Source organism: Oncorhynchus mykiss, chromosome 3 (assembly GCF_057628025.1).
Source record: "Oncorhynchus mykiss isolate SJ-2025 chromosome 3, ASM5762802v1, whole genome shotgun sequence".
Taxonomy (NCBI): domain Eukaryota; kingdom Metazoa; phylum Chordata; class Actinopteri; order Salmoniformes; family Salmonidae; genus Oncorhynchus; species Oncorhynchus mykiss.
The window spans coordinates 71869736-71888532 of NC_143024.1; the positions used below are offsets into that span (position 1 = coordinate 71869736).

The 18797-nt window shown below is 42.9% G+C and overlaps 1 protein-coding gene across 2 annotated transcripts in view; it reads left to right on the top strand.

Moving 5' to 3' along the window:
• The window catches only part of erbb4b (erb-b2 receptor tyrosine kinase 4b), a 464723-nt gene extending 447744 nt beyond the window's left edge, over nt 1–16979 (top strand). For both annotated transcript variants that reach the window (XM_090230064.1, XM_036974796.2), the window contains exons 21-29: nt 5465–5620; nt 6756–6831; nt 6966–7112; nt 7810–7907; nt 8109–8279; nt 14694–14940; nt 15094–15228; nt 15852–15940; nt 16193–16979. In XM_090230064.1, the coding sequence (XP_090086190.1) occupies nt 5465–5620; nt 6756–6831; nt 6966–7112; nt 7810–7907; nt 8109–8279; nt 14694–14940; nt 15094–15228; nt 15852–15940; nt 16193–16870 (1797 nt within the window). In that variant the 3' untranslated portion in view covers nt 16871–16979. The remainder of the gene's footprint in view (nt 1–5464; nt 5621–6755; nt 6832–6965; nt 7113–7809; nt 7908–8108; nt 8280–14693; nt 14941–15093; nt 15229–15851; nt 15941–16192) is intronic.
• The last annotated feature ends 1818 nt before the right edge of the window (nt 16980–18797 follow it).

The following is an 18797-nucleotide window of genomic DNA, read 5'->3' on the forward strand; positions in this document are numbered from 1 at the left end:
AAAGATTTAAATGAATAGAATTAACTAATTCAAAGAACGAAATAATAATAATAATAATATAGGCCTAAATGCTCAATTGCACACACATTCTGTCTGCTCATACTAACAGCCTCACCTGTTGTTCCTGTCAACCAATGAACCAAAGATGCATGAAGGAGGGCCGAGCCAACTCACTCACAGTCACACACTTAGCAGCTGAGTAGAGAGAGGAAGGACAGCTGTGAAAACAACATCTGGAAAATGAGTCGGAAGCACAGTAACATTTGGATGCATTATAATAATGTAGACAATGTTAGAGCACAGTGTAGAATTTGTCAAAACAAAATCTCATATAAAGCCGGTTCTACGCACAACCTACACCGGCATGTGCCAACTGTGCACCCAACTGTGAAGCTAGCTGTAGCGGACCTTCGAGAAACTAGCAGGCCTGCTAGTGATAGTGGTGGAGCCAGCACCTCCACACGTGGAGATGTATGCACTCATTCAAGTAGGCCTACTCCGCAACCCACAGCAACACATTCTTCTATGGACCAGTTTATGTCAAAGTCTATGTCTGTAGCAAAACAAGGTCAAATTGATATTGAATTGGCTAAAATGATTTCCACCGATTTCCAGCCATTTTCGATTGTGGAGGACAGAGGTTTTTTAGAAATTATAGCAATAGACTAAATCCAATGTACACAATTCCAAGCAGGAAACACTTTCAAAATCACTTATTCCACAACTGTATGAGAGCACACAGGCTTCAGTGCGGGAAAGAGTCCATAAAGCTACTGCAGTTTGCCTTACCACTGACTGCTGGACATCAAGGGTAACCACTTCTTACATGTCGGTTACATGTCACTGCATTGAAGATTTTTCGATGTCTAGCTGTTGTCATGACGTTGGCCTGGGGGTAGGTTTATGACAGTCATAAATATCTCTTCCCCCCTTTTTCCTCTCTCTACCCTACTGATGTTACACTTGCAAACACCTTGGTTAACATAGAGATTCTGGGAACATCAGAAGGTGGGGGGAAATGAACTATATTCTGGTAATCCGACCAATTGAACATATGCGGTGGTACTTAATGAATATGATGTCAGTTCGATTGTCATCTGAGACATTCTCATCAATGATAAGATGACATAAACTCCAACATTAGCGTGAGCTTTGGTTGCGAATGGTATGAACTTTGAACTCTTATTCACTACAGAAGTGATACCTCCTAGCCGTTGAGTTAGCAACAGCATTGGCAAACGAGGGTTAGGAAGGAACAGACAGAGTATCCCATCTATCACACAACGACGTTACTACAACGTATCCAATTGACCACCAGAGACATTCTTTAAAGGACAAAGGACTCGGTTGGGCAACACGACCTTCCATCTACCACCAACCTACCGAAGCGCAGCTCAGAGTAAATATTTATTGCATTTTTCTTTTCCAAATGGGCGGTAATTTAGAATGCATAAGATATTGTATTTACGATAGCACAGCTTCGCCCATTTTTCCTCAGTCTTCCCGCTCTTTCACTCAAACCCAGCCCCTTTTCTTTTGTGTAACAAGCTGTCATATCTGTTCCGCCTGCCAGGGACGTTTTCCTTTATGACGTAATGTGTAATCAAGTTATGATTAACTATGTGTATGTGTAATTCTGTCTGATTAGTTAGGTATTTAGTAAATAAATAATTAAACCCAATTTTGTATTGCTGATTCAACTTGTTAGCCAGGGTTCGTGCAGATAACCAAGAATTTACAACTTTCAGATGAGACAGAATTAAGGTGACAATGAATATTGACTGCTATTGATGTAAAATATTACTAGGTCTTTAAGAGTTTATTCGGAAGATAACAGCTCTATAAATATTATTTCGTGGTGCCTCGACTCTCTAGTTAATTACATTTACATGATTAGCTCAATCAGGTAATATTAATTACGGAGAAAGGATTTTATAGAATAGTATGTCATATCACTTAATCCGGCATAGCCAAAGACACAACACTGTCTTCTGGACTGCTTTGAGTTCAGTGACAGGCACACCTCAGAGAACTTCCACAGGAGCACAGTAGGTGCTGAAAAACTAAAGTCTACACAACGCCAGATGGGGATGGCTGAGCAGAGGCCTAAACAAGACTGCACTACAAGTTGGAATTCAACATTTTATATGTTGAAGCTGTTTCTTGAGTCAAAAGATGCCATCATCTCTACCTTGGCCATTGTCAATGCACCTGTTGATGCTCTGACCCAAGAGGAATGGGAGGTGGTGGAGGAGGTGTGCAGAGTCCTGGAACCCGTTGAGCAGGTCACTGTGGAGATCAGTGGAGAGAGGTACAATAAGCAGTTATTACTACATCATTATTACTACATCATCATTATTATCCAGTATAATTTACAGTTGAAGTCGGAAGTTTACATACACCTTAGCCAAATACATTTAAACTCAGTTTTTCACAGTTCCTGACATCCTCGTAGAAATTCCCTGTCTTAGGTCAGTTAGGATCACCACTTAATTTTAAAGTGAAATGTCAGAATAATAGTAGAGATAATTATTTATTTCAGCTTTTATTTCTTTCATCACATTCCCAGTGGGTCAGAAGTTTACATACACTCAATTAGTATTTGGTGGCATTGCCTTTAAATTGTTTAACTTGGGTCAAACGCTTCGGGTAAATTTCCACAAGCTTACCACAATGAGTTGGATGTATTTTGGCCCATTCCTCCTGACAGAGCTGGTGTAACTGAGTCAGGTATATAGGCCTCCTTGCTTACACACACTTTTTCAGTTCTGCCCACAAATGTTCTATGGGATGGAGGTCAGGGCTTTGTGATGGCAACCTCAATAGCTTGACTTTGTTGTCCTTAAGCCATTTTACTACAACTTTGGAAGTATGCTTGGGGTCATTTTCCATTTGGAAGACCCATTTGCGACCAAGCTTTAACTTCCTGACTGATGTCTTGAGATGTTGCGTCAATATACCCACATAATTTCCCTACCTGATGAAGCCATCTATTTTGTGAAGTTCACCAGTCCCTCCTGCAGCAAAGCACCCCCACAACATGATGTTGCCCACCCCATTGCCTCACGGTTGGGATGGTGTTCTTCGGCTTGCAAGCCTCCCCCTTTTTCTTTCAAACATAACGATAGTCGTTATGGTCAAACAGTTCTATTTTTGTTTTATCAGACCAGAGGACATTTCTCCAAAAAGTACCATGTGCAGTTGCAAACCGTAGTCTGGCTTTTTTTATGGCGGTTTTGGAGCAGTGGCTTCTTCCTTGCTGAGTGGCCTTTCAGGTTATGTCAATATAGGACTTGTTTTACTGTCGATATAGATATGTTTGTACCTGTTTCCTCCAGCATCTTCACAAGATCCTTTGCTGTTGTTCTGGGATTGATTTGCACTTTTTGCACCAAAGTACGTTCATCTCTAGGAGACAGAACACGTCTCCTTCCTGATCGGTATTATGGCCGCGTGGTCCCATGGTGTTTATACTTGTGTACTATTGTTTGTACAGATGAACGTGGTACCTTCAGGACGAACCAGACTTGTGGAGGTCTATAATTTTTTTCTGAGGTCTTGGCTGATTTCTTTTGATTTTCCCATGATGTCAAACAAAGAGGCACTGAGTTTGAAGGTAGGCCTTGAAATACATCCACAGGTACGCCTCCAATTGGCTCAAATTATGTCAATTAGCCTATCGGAAGCTTCTAAAGCCATGGCATAATTTTCCGGAATTTTCCAAGGCACAATCAACTTAGTGTATGTGAACTTCTGACCCACTGGAATTGTGTTGCAGTGAATTATAAGTGAAATAATCTGTCTGTAAACAATTGTTGGAAAAATTACTTGTGTCATGCACAAAGTAGATGTCCTGACCGACTTGCCAAAACTATAGTTTGTTAACAAGAAATTTGTGGATTGGTTGAAAATCGAGTTATAATGACTCCAACCTAAGTGTATGTAAACTTCCGACTTCAACTGTATGAGCAGTAGATGAGAATGTAGTATCAGTTGACAAAACATTAACCTGAACTAATGTTACTGATCTCTCTCTTAAGGGTCTGCAGCGAATCACAGCCAGCTGTCAGAGAGAAGCAAATGTAAACACAGGACATGCGACAGAGTTGATGGACACCCTATGTTCATCAATGGACAGAAAGTTCTACAGAATGGAACATAATCACGTGCTGTCAGCAACCACTGCACTTGATCCCAGGTTTAAGAACTTAGCCTTCAGTGATGCCAGAGCGATTGATGAAGCTCTTAAAAGAATAACCTCAGCAGCAGGGAGGAACAGCCCCAGCAGTCAGCTGGCTCAGGCACCAGGGCAACAGGAAGAAGAGGGATCAGATGGAGCAGAAGCACCAGCAGTAGTGCCACAAACATCTGCTGTCTGGATGCTTTTTGACGAGAGAGCAACTGGGGATGCAGCACGGAGGAATCCCTCAGCAGATGCCATAATGGAGGTCCGATCCTATTTGGAGGATCCTCTGAGCTAGTGGAAGAACAAGGCCTTTGTCTACTCACGGCTTACTAAAGTCATGACAGGGAGACTCTGCATACTGGCCACATCCGTTCCCTCTGAGAGGGTCTTCTCAATAATGGGACAAATAATTACTGAGAGAAGAAACCACATCAGCCCCTCGAAAGTGAGGCAGCTTGTATTTCAGAATGCAAATCTCTCCTAAAATAAAAATATGGTCAGCATTGGTGTGTTCTGCTGGTTATAACATGGCAATAAAGAAGAGAGAGAAAAGAGGGACCAGTTTAATGTTTTAAGTGGGATGCTGCAGTTTTTCACATTGTTATTTATTTCTCTTTGGTATGGTGCAATATTATATTATTATGTTGTTCAGATTGTATTAGTTTTCAATTGTTACATTTATATGCACTTTGTTCATATACATTAAAAAGTGGTACTTTAAATGCAAATGTTTAATAGCATTCTTTTTCATAACAAACCAATGCATTTTTAAATACATTGTGGTTAAGGTAGAGTATGATTCCATTGAATCATATTATTAGAATTGTTTTAACACCAATCATAGTCAAACTATCGCAAACTGTTTGACTTGAAAAAATACAAAACATATATTTTTTTAAAGAGCCGTTTGGGAGCCAAAAGAGCCGGCTCACTGAAAAGAGCCGGCTCACTGAAAAGAGCCGGCTCACTGAAAAGAGCCGGCTCACTGAAAAGAGCCGGCTCACTGAAAAGAGCCGGCTCACTGAAAAGAGCCGGCTCACTGAAAAGAGCCGGCTCACTGAAAATAGCCAGGAATACCCATCACTACAAAAAGAGATGTGATGTTGTAGTTCATGATGATGATGATCATGATGATGATACCAGCCATGAAGATGATGGTGGTAATGATGAAGATGATGATGATGTTGCTGCTGCTGATAATGATGACGACAATGGCGATATTGATGACAATGTTTCTTCACTGTTCAGTAACAGTGTGTGTTGGTATGTTTCTTGCAGGGTATGATGTATCTGGAAGAGCGGAGACTGGTGCACAGGGACTTGGCTGCCCGTAACGTGCTGGTCAAGTCCCCCAACCACATCAAGATCACTGACTTTGGTCTGGCTCGGTTGCTGGACGTCAATGAGAAGGAGTACAACGCTGACGGAGGCAAGGTAAGCATGGCCCGGAAATACTTAGAGAAAAAGAGAATCTATGTCTGCCTACTGTTTTGCTGCTCCAATAATGTTCTCTGTTTTGCTGCTCCTCTGTCTGTTCTCTGTCCCTGTATTCTTCTAGATGTGTGTATTCTCTATACCGTAGTGCAGGGATGAGTAACTTTGATGGGGGTGGTGGCCACAAGAAATGTGAACTCCATGAAAATAGCTTTTTGAGAACGTTTGAGAGGGTCAAAGATCACACCCGAAAGCATGCTAACATCTCACCATTGCCAATAACAGGGGAGGCTAGCATGTCTGGTTTTCTGGAGGTCAAGCCTAGTTCTGGACTAAACATTACATGGAGACTCTAATGAGCATGGTCTTTAGTTCAGAACTTACAGGTGTAGCATCTTCATTTTATTGCTGAGAATATTCCTGCTGTTGCAAACTGCCTCAAATTAAGATCCTTCATCTGTAATCAGCCCATGATGTCCAATTCTGGCCATACATATTTCTTAATTATGTATTTTTCTCTTGTGACACTTCCTGTTTTACCAGTGCCAACGATCCATTTAGAGGAAGAGCAAACTGTTATACAGCAGTGTTCCGATCCAAATTAGTCTGAAAAGGGACTAAAAGTCACCCAATATTTGTTTACGTGATCCATTTGGCATCAACTTAACCTTCACTAAACTGTTTGTGTGCCATTTGCTAATATCCTGTAAGTATTACGTCAACAAGGCAGTTATTGTGGATATTTACCATTAATTTATATTGGGCACAAAATAATCTGAAACACAATCAAAACAAACTGAAAATGCATCCAACAAGTTTGTAGAGTCACAAGCTTGATGTAGTCATTGCGTGCTAGGAATATGCAACCAAATACAACACTTTTGATTACTTTAAATAAAAATGTTTAGGGGTGTCAATAATTTTTACTGCTACCTTTTTGAGAAAATAAAAATAGTACTTGTTAAACAACACTTATTTCTCTGAGCAACTGTATTAGTATAAAATAAAATAATTTCCCAATTCTTGAGGGCACACAATATATTTGAATTATTTATTTTATATAGTCATTATTGCTCATCTTTATCAAGGGTGTCAATACTTTCAGAACCCACTGTATCTGTCTCCATAACTACAGATGCCAATCAAGTGGATGGCCTTGGAGTGTATCCACTACAGGAAGTTTACACACCAGAGTGATGTCTGGAGCTACGGTAAGACTGGACACTCACATCAATCAATCAATGTGTCTTAATTCTGTCTTTTTTATACGGTAATGTGAATGCTCTGGTGAAATCTTACAATTTGTATCTATTATATTCTATTATAACTTTACACCTCTTCTCAGGGGTGACCATTTGGGAATTGATGACATTTGGGGGGAAGCCCTATGATGGCATCCCGACCCGGGACATCCCAGACCTGCTGGAGAAAGGAGAGCGTCTTCCCCAACCTCCCATCTGCACCATAGATGTATACATGGTCATGGTCAAATGTAAGCTACCCTGTATAACTTCTTTCTCTCTCTCTCTCTCTTCTCTCTCACACGCACACATTCCCACATGACCGTGCTGCTCTGACCCCAGCAGTATAGGGTAGAGTCCCAGACGGCACTATGCCCCCATGTCCAGCACACGCCCTGTCCATGCAGAGAGCACTACCCTGGTGTTTCCTGGCTGTACTGTGCCGCTTCTCTGGCCCCTCTCTCCTCTGGCTGTGGCCCCTCCCTCACACATTGGGCCTAGGGTGTCACTGACTGACCAACTGCCTCTGTCACCTTCCTCCATGATCCTGTACCCAATGCCCCTGCTCATTAAACCAGACTGCCAGGACAGGATTAGGGGAGGTCACTATGTCTCTCTTTCTCTTCCTCTCCTTTACTCTTTCAATCTGGTAGAGTAGCACAGAGGACACACAAGTGATTGCTTTGGTGCGGTATTGGTTGCGTGTCTGTGGAACTTGGCAGATGAACACACTAACATGGCTGTGCAGGTTTTGAGAAAAGGACATTTGATAATCAGAAAAATTAACTTTTTTAAAAATCAACCATATAATTCAAATCTAACACAAAAGTATGACAAGATCTGTAACCTACATACGGAAGCCCAGCTTAACCAGCACACTGGGACATCCTCCTTCAGTATACCTTATCCATGGCTCTATATCTAAAGCTCTCCCTGTGTGTTTTCCAGGTTGGATGATAGATGCAGACAGCAGGCCCAAGTTCAAGGAGCTAGCTGCAGAGTTCTGTAGGATGGCCCGGGACCCTCAGCGTTATCTGGTCATCCAGGTGAGTTACCTTACCGTACCTTACCTTCCCCTCGAACACCCCTCCTTATCCTGGGGAGTAGAGTGAATGACCAGGATAGTTTGTGTCGTCATCTGGGATTCAAAGGCACATCTTGTTGATATATGTTTTGCAAACCAAAATAAATGACATTCTAAGTGTACGAGGAGTAATTGGTCTCTCTCTCTCTCCCTCCCCCTCCAGGGGGATGACCGTATGAAGCTGCCCAGCCCCAACGACAGTAAGTTCTTCCAGAGCCTGCTGGATGAGGAGGAGCTGGAGGATCTGATGGATGCTGAGGAGTACCTGGTTCCTCACGCCTTTAATATCCCACCGCTGGCGTACACACCCAGGACACGTGTTGACTCCAACAGGGTAAAGCTCTCCTCTCCCCTCTTCTTCTCCCCTCTTCTTCTCTCTTCTCCCCTCTTCTCCTCTCCTCTCCCCACTTCTCTCCTCTCCCCTCTTCTCTCTCCTCTCCTCTCCTCCTCTCTTCTCTTATCTCTGCTGGCCTACCCACACATCAACTCTAACAGGGTGAATCCCTGTACACAGAATGCCCCTCTCAGAGGGCATTCTATTATTTTTCATTATATTACATTTTATTATATTCTATCTTATTCTATTGTATTCCATTCTATTCTATTATTTTCTATTCTATCCTACTCTATTCAACATGCTAGCTTTTCCCCTAACCTCTTCCTTCCCTAGAAGCCTGGCTACAAAGTGCTCTCTGATATTTAAATACCAGTCTTATTCAACCGTAGACAAAGGGCACGCTGAGCTATACATTTTGAAATGATTTGAACTTTTCACAGAACTCCATAATTTATCCCGGATCCCCTTCATGATAAACTCCATTAAATTATATCTTAAAAGCATTTATTCTAATGAATGTCTGTTTCAATATATTGTGTTTGATTTCCCATGTGGGTTTCACTCATCTGTGGCACTGAAATTCACTTCTCAGGTTGTAACTGCAGTGTAAATTATCACAACATACAGTACATACATAGGCAGATTTGGCAAGAAAAAGCATGCTAACCCTTTGGAATTACCTGGATTTCTGCATAAATTGGTCATCAAATTTGATCTGATCTTCATCTACATCTCAACAATAGACAAAAACAGTGTGCTTAAAATATTAACACACAAATTATTGTATTTGTATTGTCTATATTGAATACATAATTTAAACATTCACAGTGTAGGTTGGAAAAAGTATGTGAACCACTAGGTTAATGACTTCTCCAAAAGCTAATTGGAGTCAGGAGTCAGCTAACCTGGAGTCCAATCGATGAGACGAGATTGGAGATGTTGGTTAGAGCTGCCATGCTGAGTTGGCTATTCACAAGAAGCATTGCCTGATGTGAACCATGCCTCGAACAAAAGAGATCTCAGAAGACCTAAGATAAAAAAAATTATAGACTCGTATAAAGCTGGAAAGGGTTACAAAAGTATCTCTAAAGGCCTTGATGTTCATCAGTCCACGGTAAGACCAATTGTCTATAAATGGAGAAAGTTCTGCATTGTTGCTACTCTCTCTAGGAGTGGACGTCCTGCAAAGATCACTGCAAGAGCATAGCGCAGAATGCTCAATGAGATTAAGAAGAATCATAGAGTGCCAGCTAAAGACTTACAGAAATCTCTGGTACATGCTAACATCTCTGTTGACGAGTTTACGATACGTAAAACACTAAACAAGAATTGTGATCATGGGAGGACACCGCGGAAGAAGCCACTGCTGTCCAAAAAAACATTGCTGAAGTTTGCAAAAGTGCACCTGGATGTTGTTCCATGTTCCACAGCAAAACAAACAAAACTACAGTTGAGTTGTTTGGAAGGAACACACAACACAACATCAAAACCTCATCCCAACTGTAAAGTATGGCGGAGGGAGCATCATGGTTTGGGGCTGCTTTGCTGCTTGATGGAAATATGTTTATCAAGACATTTGCAGGAGAATGTTAGGCTATCTGTCCACCAAATGAAGCTCAACAGAAGTTGGATGATGCAACAGGACAACGACCCAAAACAAAGAAGTAAATCAACAACAGAAGAAAATATGCCTTCTGGAGCGGCCCAGTCGAGAGTCCTGACCTCAACCCGATTGAGATGCTATGGCATGATGTCATGAGAGCAGTTCACACCAGACATCCCAAGAATATTGCTGAACTGTAACAATTTTGTAAAGAGGAATGGTCCAAAATTCCTCCTGACCATTGTGCAGGTCTGATCCGCAACTACAGAAAACATTTGGTTGAGGTTATTGCTGCCAAGGGAGGCTCAACCAGTTATTAAATCCAAGGGTTCACATACTATTTCCACCCTGTACTGTGAATATTTACACAGTGTGTTCAATAAAGACATGAAAACGAATAATTGTTTGTTGTTAGTTTATGTAGACTGTTTGTCTATTGTTGTGACCTAGAAGAAGATCAGATCAAATTTTATGACCAATTCATGCAGAAATCCAGGTATTTCCAAAGGGTTCACATCATTTTTCTTGCCACTATGCTCTAGGGCTACTTAAAACCAAGAGCTACAGTATTTAGTGTGTTGATATGGGGGATAGAAAAGATGAGGAAAGAGGAGGTGAGGAGTTGTCAGAGGAGGAGTAGTTATAGGCTGAAGGCTACACAGCGTGAGGTCTCGAGTCTGTTCTCGTGAGAGGAGGAAGAAAGGAAAATTAGAGGAGGTGATGGGAGAAGGAAGAGAGGAGGAGCCTTACAGAAAAATAATATGTACATGTATGAACTTATATGTAAATTACAGATAACCATATACAGTGCATTCGGGAAGTATTCAGACCCCTTCCCTTTTTCCACATTTTGTTATGTTACAGCCTTATTCTAAAATATATATATTTTTAAATGTTCCCCATCAAACTACACACAATACCCTATACTGACAAAGCGAAAACATTTTTGCAAAGGTTTTTATTTTTTTAAGTATTCAGACCTTTGCTATGAGACTCGCCAATTAAGCTCAGGTGCATCCTGTTTCCATTGATCATCCTTGAGATGTTTCTACAGATTGATTGGAGTCCACCCGTGGTAAATTCAATTGATTAGACATGATTTGGAAAGGCACACACCTGTCTATATAAGGTCCCACAGTTGACAGTGAAAGTCAGAGCAAAAACTAAGCCATGGGGTCGAAGGAATTCTCTGTCGAGCGCCGAGACATGATTGTGTCGAGGCACAGATCTGGGGAAGGGTACTAAAAAATTTCTGCAGCATTGAAGGTCCCCAAGAACACAGTGACTTCCATCATTCTTAAATGTAAGAAGTTTGGAACCACCAAGACTCTTCCTAGAGCTGGCCGCCCAGCCAAACTGATCAATCGGGGGAGAAGGGCTTTGGTCAGGGAGGTGACCAAGAACGTCATGGCCACTCTGAAAGAGCTCCAAAGTTCCTATGTGGAGATGGAGGAAACCATAGGACAAGGAAGGACAACCATCTCTGCATGCACTCCACCAATCAGGCTTTTATGGTAAAGTAGCCAGATGGAAGCCACTCCTCAGTAAAAGGTACATGACAGCAAGCTTGGAGTTTGCCAAAAGGCACATCCAGGACTCAGACCATGAGAAACAAGAGTATCTGGTCTGATGAAACCAAGGTTGAAATCTTTGGCCTGAATGCCAAGCATCACATCTGGAGGAAACCAGGCACCATCCCTACAGTGAAGCATGGTGGTGGCAGCATCATGCTGTGGGGATGTTTTTCAGCTGCAGGGACTCGGAAACTAGCCAGGATTGAGGGAAAGATGAACAGAGCAGCAAAATACAGAGAGATCCTTGATGAAAACATGCTCCAAAGTGCTCATGACCTCAGACTGGGGCGAAGGTTCACCTTCCAAAAGGACAATGACCCTAAGCACACAGCCAAGACAACGCAGGAGGGGTTTTGGGTCAAGTCTCTGAATGTCCTTGAGCGGCCCAGCCAAAGTCCAAACTTGAACCCCATCGAACATCTCTGGAGAGACCCGAAAATAGCTGTGCAGCGACACTCCCCATCCAACCTGACAACCTCTTGAGAGGATCTGCAGAGAAGAATGGGAGAAACTCCACAAATACATGTGTGGCAAGCTTGTAACGTCATACCCAAGAAGAATCGCTGTAATCGCTACCAAAAGTGCTTCAACAAAGTACTGAGTAAAGGGTCTGAATACTTATGTAAATGTCATATTTCAGTTTAGAATTTTTAATACATTTGTTAAAATTTCTAAAAACCTGTTTTTGCGTGTAGATTGATGAAGAGGAAAAAAAATCATTCATTTTAGAATAATGGAAAATGTAACAAAATGTGGAAAAAGTAAAGGGGTCTGAATTCTTTCCGGATGCACTGTACATATATATATATATATATGTTTACGTTTTATATGTACATATACACATATATGTTAAAAAAAAATGTATGTTCAGTACCAGTAAAAAGTTTGGACACACCTACTCATTCTAGGGTTTTTCTTTATTTTTACTATTTTCTACATTGTAGAAAGTAGTGAATACATCAAAACTATGAAATAGCACATATTTAATCATGTAGTAACCAAAAAAAGTGTTAAACAAATATATTTGAGATTCTTCAAAGTAGCCACCCTTTGCCTTGATGACAGCTTTGCACACTCTTGGCATTATCTCAACTAGCTTCTTCTGGAATGGTTTTACAACAGTCTAGAAGGAGATCCCACATGTGCTGAGCAAAAGTTGTCTGCTTTTCCTTCACTCTGCGGTCCAACTCGTGCCAAACCATCTCAATTGGGTTGAGGTCGGGTGATGGTGGAGGACAGGTCATCTGATGCAGCACTCCATCACTCTACTTCTTGATCAAATAGTTACATTTGGTCAAATTTGACAGCATGCTGTGGTAGCTAGTAAAATATATTACAAAATATATTTCATAAAATGTTGATATATGTTGGCATGTATTTTAATGAATGGAAAATGTTGCTTTTGACCTGACAAAGTTCAGCACAAAATCATAATAGAATGCTGTGGTATACTTTGAAAAGTTTGAATGAATGACTCATAACTGACAACTTAAAGGGTGCTTTCAATAATCAATCAAATTCAATCAAATTTATTTTATATAGCCCTTCGTACATCAGCTGATATCTCAAAGTGCTGTACAGAAACCCAGCCTAAAACCCCAAACAGCAAGCAATGCAGGTGAAGAAACAATAATCTTGTTTTTTTGCTCAAATAACTTGGTCCATTGTTGAATTGTGGCATGGGAGTCACTGGAAGGTCGCATCTGAAACACACAATATAATGTACAAATTACCTACAATGTATGTGCACTTAACGTATGTATTTTGCCTTGGAATATCAAAGTTATACTTACAATGCAGCTTCCTTCACCTGCAGTGTCCATTTTCAGACTCACAAGTTGACAGTTAACCTGTGTATAATGCAGAAACAGAGTCAGTGAAAACATTCCACACAAGATGAAGAATAAATAAATGGTTTAATGTTCATGAACACATTTTAACTTCATTGAGGACTAGCTAGCTAAGTGATACAAAATACTACTTACATTGGCAGGGGTCTGTCCATAGGCAGCTGAGGCTCCCAATTCGAGCTAGCCAATTCTATCAGAGACACCCGGGTCACTAAAGCTTGCTAAATTAGCAAGCAAGCAACACATTGCTTGGCTAGCCAAGAACATTTAACAATAGCTTTGGCAATTAAAGTATTGTATATCTAATACATACATGACATTAACTCCACTGAACTCTACTCAACTTTAATTTTCAAAACAATTTTTACCTCAGTGAGTCACACTGCACATTGGTGGCAAGCTAAAAAAAAGGAGCTAGCTAGCTAGGTAGGTAGTTATGTTATGTTATGTTAGTAAGCTTGATTAAATCTCTTGCTTGCAGTTGAATAAATGATCTTCGTCTGTCACTCACCAGGTTAAAAACATATTTTAAACCAATGTTATGAATGTATAATCAAGAAAATGCCATTATCCATGAGAAAGCTTTTTGGTGGTGACAGCTGCTCTTTTCCTTCTCAAAATTGGGCTGCTCTGTCAGTTGAAGGCCTGGCTGGGGCTGTGGCTTGGGAACATTTCAAATTGTGATTGACAGCTCAGTAAAATATAGTTTAAAATATATTTACACATATGTTCTATGTTCATGTGTCTTTTTGAACTAATCACCTCATTTATTTGTACTATGCTTCATAAGTGGCAGGTAGGCTACAGAGAGGAGAAGTGTTTGTGAGAAAGTAACTATAGGGTTGAGGGTACACAGCGTGAGAGAGAGTCTGTTTTCCTCAGTGAGTGCTGACTACACACATGCAGACCACCGCTGAGACTGAGAGATCAGGTGGGGAAGGAGGGTGATGGAGGGTAGAGACCATTCACCCACAGGAGGGGGAAGGATGGGGGGAGATTGCAGGAAGAGAGGGTAGGAGAGAGAATGAGGGAGGAGGGAAGAAGAGGGACGAGAAAGTTCACAGAGGGGACTCTCCTCCCTTGAACGAATACTCTTGAACACTCCCTTAAACCAAGTACCAACACACAGGAGTCTGTATTAAACGTATTTGTCCCTGTGTGTCTCTCTCTACGGAACCATTTTGTGTACCAGGCGTTACCTGTACCACAGCGGTGTATACTGTATATGAAAACCTCTCTCTTCTGTCTCCTCTCTCTCTTCTTGTGTCTCTCTCTACGGAACCAGTTTGTGTACCAGGCGTTACCTATACCACAGCGGTGTATACTGTATATGAAAACCTCTCTCTTCTGTCTCCTCTCTCTCTTCTTGTGTCTCTCTCTACAGAACCAGTTTTTGTACCAAGACCCTAGTTTCGGCATGGAAGACATGTTGGGTACCTTGGGGACCATCCCACGGGTGCTGTCCCTGTCTGCAGTCCCAGGGTGCAGGCCCTCAGGGGACCCGTCTGTAGGGGGGCAAGGCGGCAGCGGCCAAGAGGATAAACGTTTCGAGGACCAGCGCTGTAACGGCACCCTGAGGAAGCAGGTCTCACCCCGGCCCGCGGGACCTCCAGGACAAGGCGGAGCCCCAGGTGACACCTCTTATAGCAGTTAATTTAACTTCCTTGATTCGTCCATATATTTTGTCTTGTTTGTTTGTGATATTTTGCCTACGCAGATCGTTGCGTTGAGATTCCTCTGTAATGAAAAGTGCTATAGAAATGAATTGCCTTATTGTTATTTAGCCTCAGGTCCAGGGGAGGACAGCAGTGGACAGCGCTACAGTGCAGACCCCACCATCATGCTGGGGGAGAGAGGAGCTAGAGGAGACACAGACCAGGATGGATACCTGACCGCCATGAGGGAGAAGGCCTCCTCAGGTACAACATGTCATGTACAACAGGAAGCACTTCTTAACTGTTTATGATGTCTTGTCTGCTTTGAAAAAGCTTTTATCCATAGCAACACACTTTGGTTTTTGTTGTGTTTTTGAACTTCTGGTTCTGAAACTTTGCATTAACTGTTCCAGTTAGAAAGAAGATACAAGTTCAGAAAAGCAAAAATAGGTGAAAGACTCCTCTTCTGATCCTTTGAAATGATCCTTTGCCTCATCTGTTACCAGGGGGGTGTACTGTTCTGTATTGTAGCTAGTGATGTCAGAACCAGGTTTCATCATCTCCTCCTCTTCCTCACCCTTTGATCCAGAGAGCTGTAAAGACGAAGGCCTAGAGCACAACACATCACACACACGTACACACTCACACACGCACATATGTACATGCACACATACACTATCGTACACACACACATTCGCACACATAGAGGCATGTCAGAGGCTGAGGGCAGACTAGTGAAGAGATCAGTGAGATCAAAATATACCAAACCTTCTGTTCATCCTGAAAGCCTCTAACCTCTCTCTCTCTTACTTTATTTTTCTTTCTTCCTTTCTTTCTCTCTTTCTCTCCTTCCCCTATGTCTCTCGTTCTTTCCCCCTCTCTAACAGACTATCTCAACCCTGTGGAGGAGAACCCGTTCGTGACGCGCCGGAGGAACGGAGACACCCTGACCCTGGACAGCTGTAACCCCTACCAGGTGGACTTTTTTGTGACTATTACTAAATTTACTTATTACTAAATTTGTATACAGTTTTCTACTGTTGTCGTCATTTCCCCCCTTTTTTTCTACTTTGATGTGTTGAGTGTAGTGACCTCATGTTATTCCTAACAAGTCTAAGTCATTGTTTTATGATATCTACTACCCAAACACATAGAAGTGTTTTAAGATAGTCCATGTTATTACTATCTAGCTATTTGAATGGACTTTAACTAAACTTTGACTTGACAGGTGGCCCCCATAGGTCCCCAGCAGGCCGGCTCCGGCCCCAGAGTGGATGACGAATACGTCAACGAGCCCCTCTACCTCAACACCTTCCACAACCCCGGAGGACCAGGGCCAGGAGAGGGAGACTACACCGATTATACCCTGAAAAAGAACGGAGTCCCTGGGGGACACAACCCTATCCTCGCCACCCTTACCAGCCAACCAGGCACCACTGGTGTCACTGCTGGCCAATCAGGCACCACCCAGGCAGGGAACCCCTCCCACAGCGTCCAGACAGCCAACGCCCACGCTGTCTCCGCACAACCGGGATACGCTGCACCTCCGGGGCTCGGCGCAGCAGGCCCTCACCCAGGGCACATCCTGCACCCAGGTCACCCTTCCCACCCCGGGTACACCCTCCACCCCGGTCTCACTGGCACCATCATGGTGGACAAGAAGACCAGACAAGACAAGAACAAGACGTTTGACAATCCAGAGTACTGGCAGCATAGCCTCCCTCCCAAAGCCACCCTGCACAACCCCGAGTACCTGCAGGACTGCAGCACGCGCTTCTTCTACAGGCAGAACGGACGTATCCGGCCCGCCGTGGCCGAGAACCAGGAGTACCTGACGGAGTTCGCCCTGAAACCTGGGACCGTGCTACCGCCCCCGCCCTACAGACAGAGGAACACTGTGGTGTAACGTGGAGTAGTGAGGAGGACTGGGTGAGAAGTGGAGGAAGACAAGGGGAGGAGGAGGAGTGAGGGGGATGTACGGAGGAAGAAGGGCAAGATCGTGGGAGGATGGGAGGAGGAGAGAGGACTGAGTGTGAGAGGGAGGAGGAGGGAGAAGTGAAGACGGGAAGGAGGAGGAGTGGACAGTCCCTCTCACACTCAGTCACTCAGTATTTACGTATCAATGCATCAACCTTGGTTCCCTCCACCAGCACTGGACTGACACATCTATATCTGTCTGTCTGATTACAGTGCATTTACACAGAAATATCACAGTAATATTATTGTAATATACAAAATGCTGAGAGCCTCCTACTACCCATGAACCCAGGACTGATGAGCAACGTCTGTATCTATCTGATTTATACTGGATTACAGTAACATTATAGTAATATACATACTGCTGAACCCAGGAGTAATGTGCACATTGCTAGCCTCCCCTTCCACTCAGCCCCTCTTAGCCAACCTTAACTACTCCTCTACCACACCCACTACTCTCCCTCAGCTCCGCCTCTTCAGTGTTGATCACACAAACAGGCGCCACCCACTCCTGGGAAACGGTGGACCTCTCTCTCATGTGACTTTGTCCTCTTCCTGACTCCGACTTTATACTCCTTTAGACTCCAGCTTCACCAACAACATCAACAACAACTATAACAACAGCAGAACGCTAAAGGAACAGTGACATGTAATGACTACTGACAGACAATAACACACTCCCCCAGAAAAACCCCTTACAAGACTATTGTTTGCTCATTATCTTACCTACACTATTTTATTAGTAAGAACCAACCAGTAATTCCCCGTTTATACACAACACTACACTTGGAGCACCACATTTTCCAACTGGTTTCGTTTGTAGCAATCCACCAACAACACGTACAGTAATGTCATGAGAGCTGTTGGTGGGCAGGACAGCAGGTTCCTATAAGAGGAAATGTATACATCTGTGTATACACTGCTGTTCCATCACTGTCTGCCAAGCCCCAGCCACGCCATTCATCTGTCTCATAATGTGGAGGATGAATTCATGTCCGCTGACTGGACTGACTGGCTGGCTGGCTGACTGGACTGACTGGCTGGTTGACATGGTTTAAACCCCTCTGAATACATAATGCAATTCAATCATGGATTGTACAGCACAGCTCATATCCTCTATAAGATGTTCATTTGTATCTCGCAAAGAAGGAGGATGTGCTCCCAACCTTGACACATCAATAACCGTGTACATGTATGATATAGTCACACACACAAACACACACACACACACGCGCACAAACACACACAGAGATAGCGTTAGCGTCGTGTGCATTCCGTTTTGGACCAGGAGCTCCGTTGACCTTGGGTTCTAAAGCAGTGGAGATAGCACCAGCCAAGGCAGTGCAGCGGCATGAGAAGACAAAGTCACAGCAAGTAAATGGCAGTGTTATACTGTATGTAAAGCTGGAATGGCCTACGTTGAACACACTGAAATACATCAGGCAGAAAGTGCCACAGCCCGGGATTTACGAGGGAATGGGCTTATCAGTAAGGAGAGGATCTCAACCATCCAGCCATGCTGTTATAACTTCTAACCCACATGACTTCTGAGGCAGACAAATCTGGATCTGGATCGATGCTGTCATAGAATATAGATCGGAAACTGCTGTGTGTTGCAGTATTTTTTAACTGATAAACCCTGGCAGAGTCTGTCTGTTCGTTCCCCTATCAGAGCTGGTTACAAAGACCTCGGGAGACAGGACTGATGAGGTGATGGGGACTGAAGTTTGAACTGGACTGGATAGATAGACAGTTGGAGGAGAAAGAGAAATAGATGGCAGGGTCATGTTCATTAGGCACCAAATGGAAGACAACGGACTGAAACAGGGAGGGACTACCTGGACATTGCAAAATGT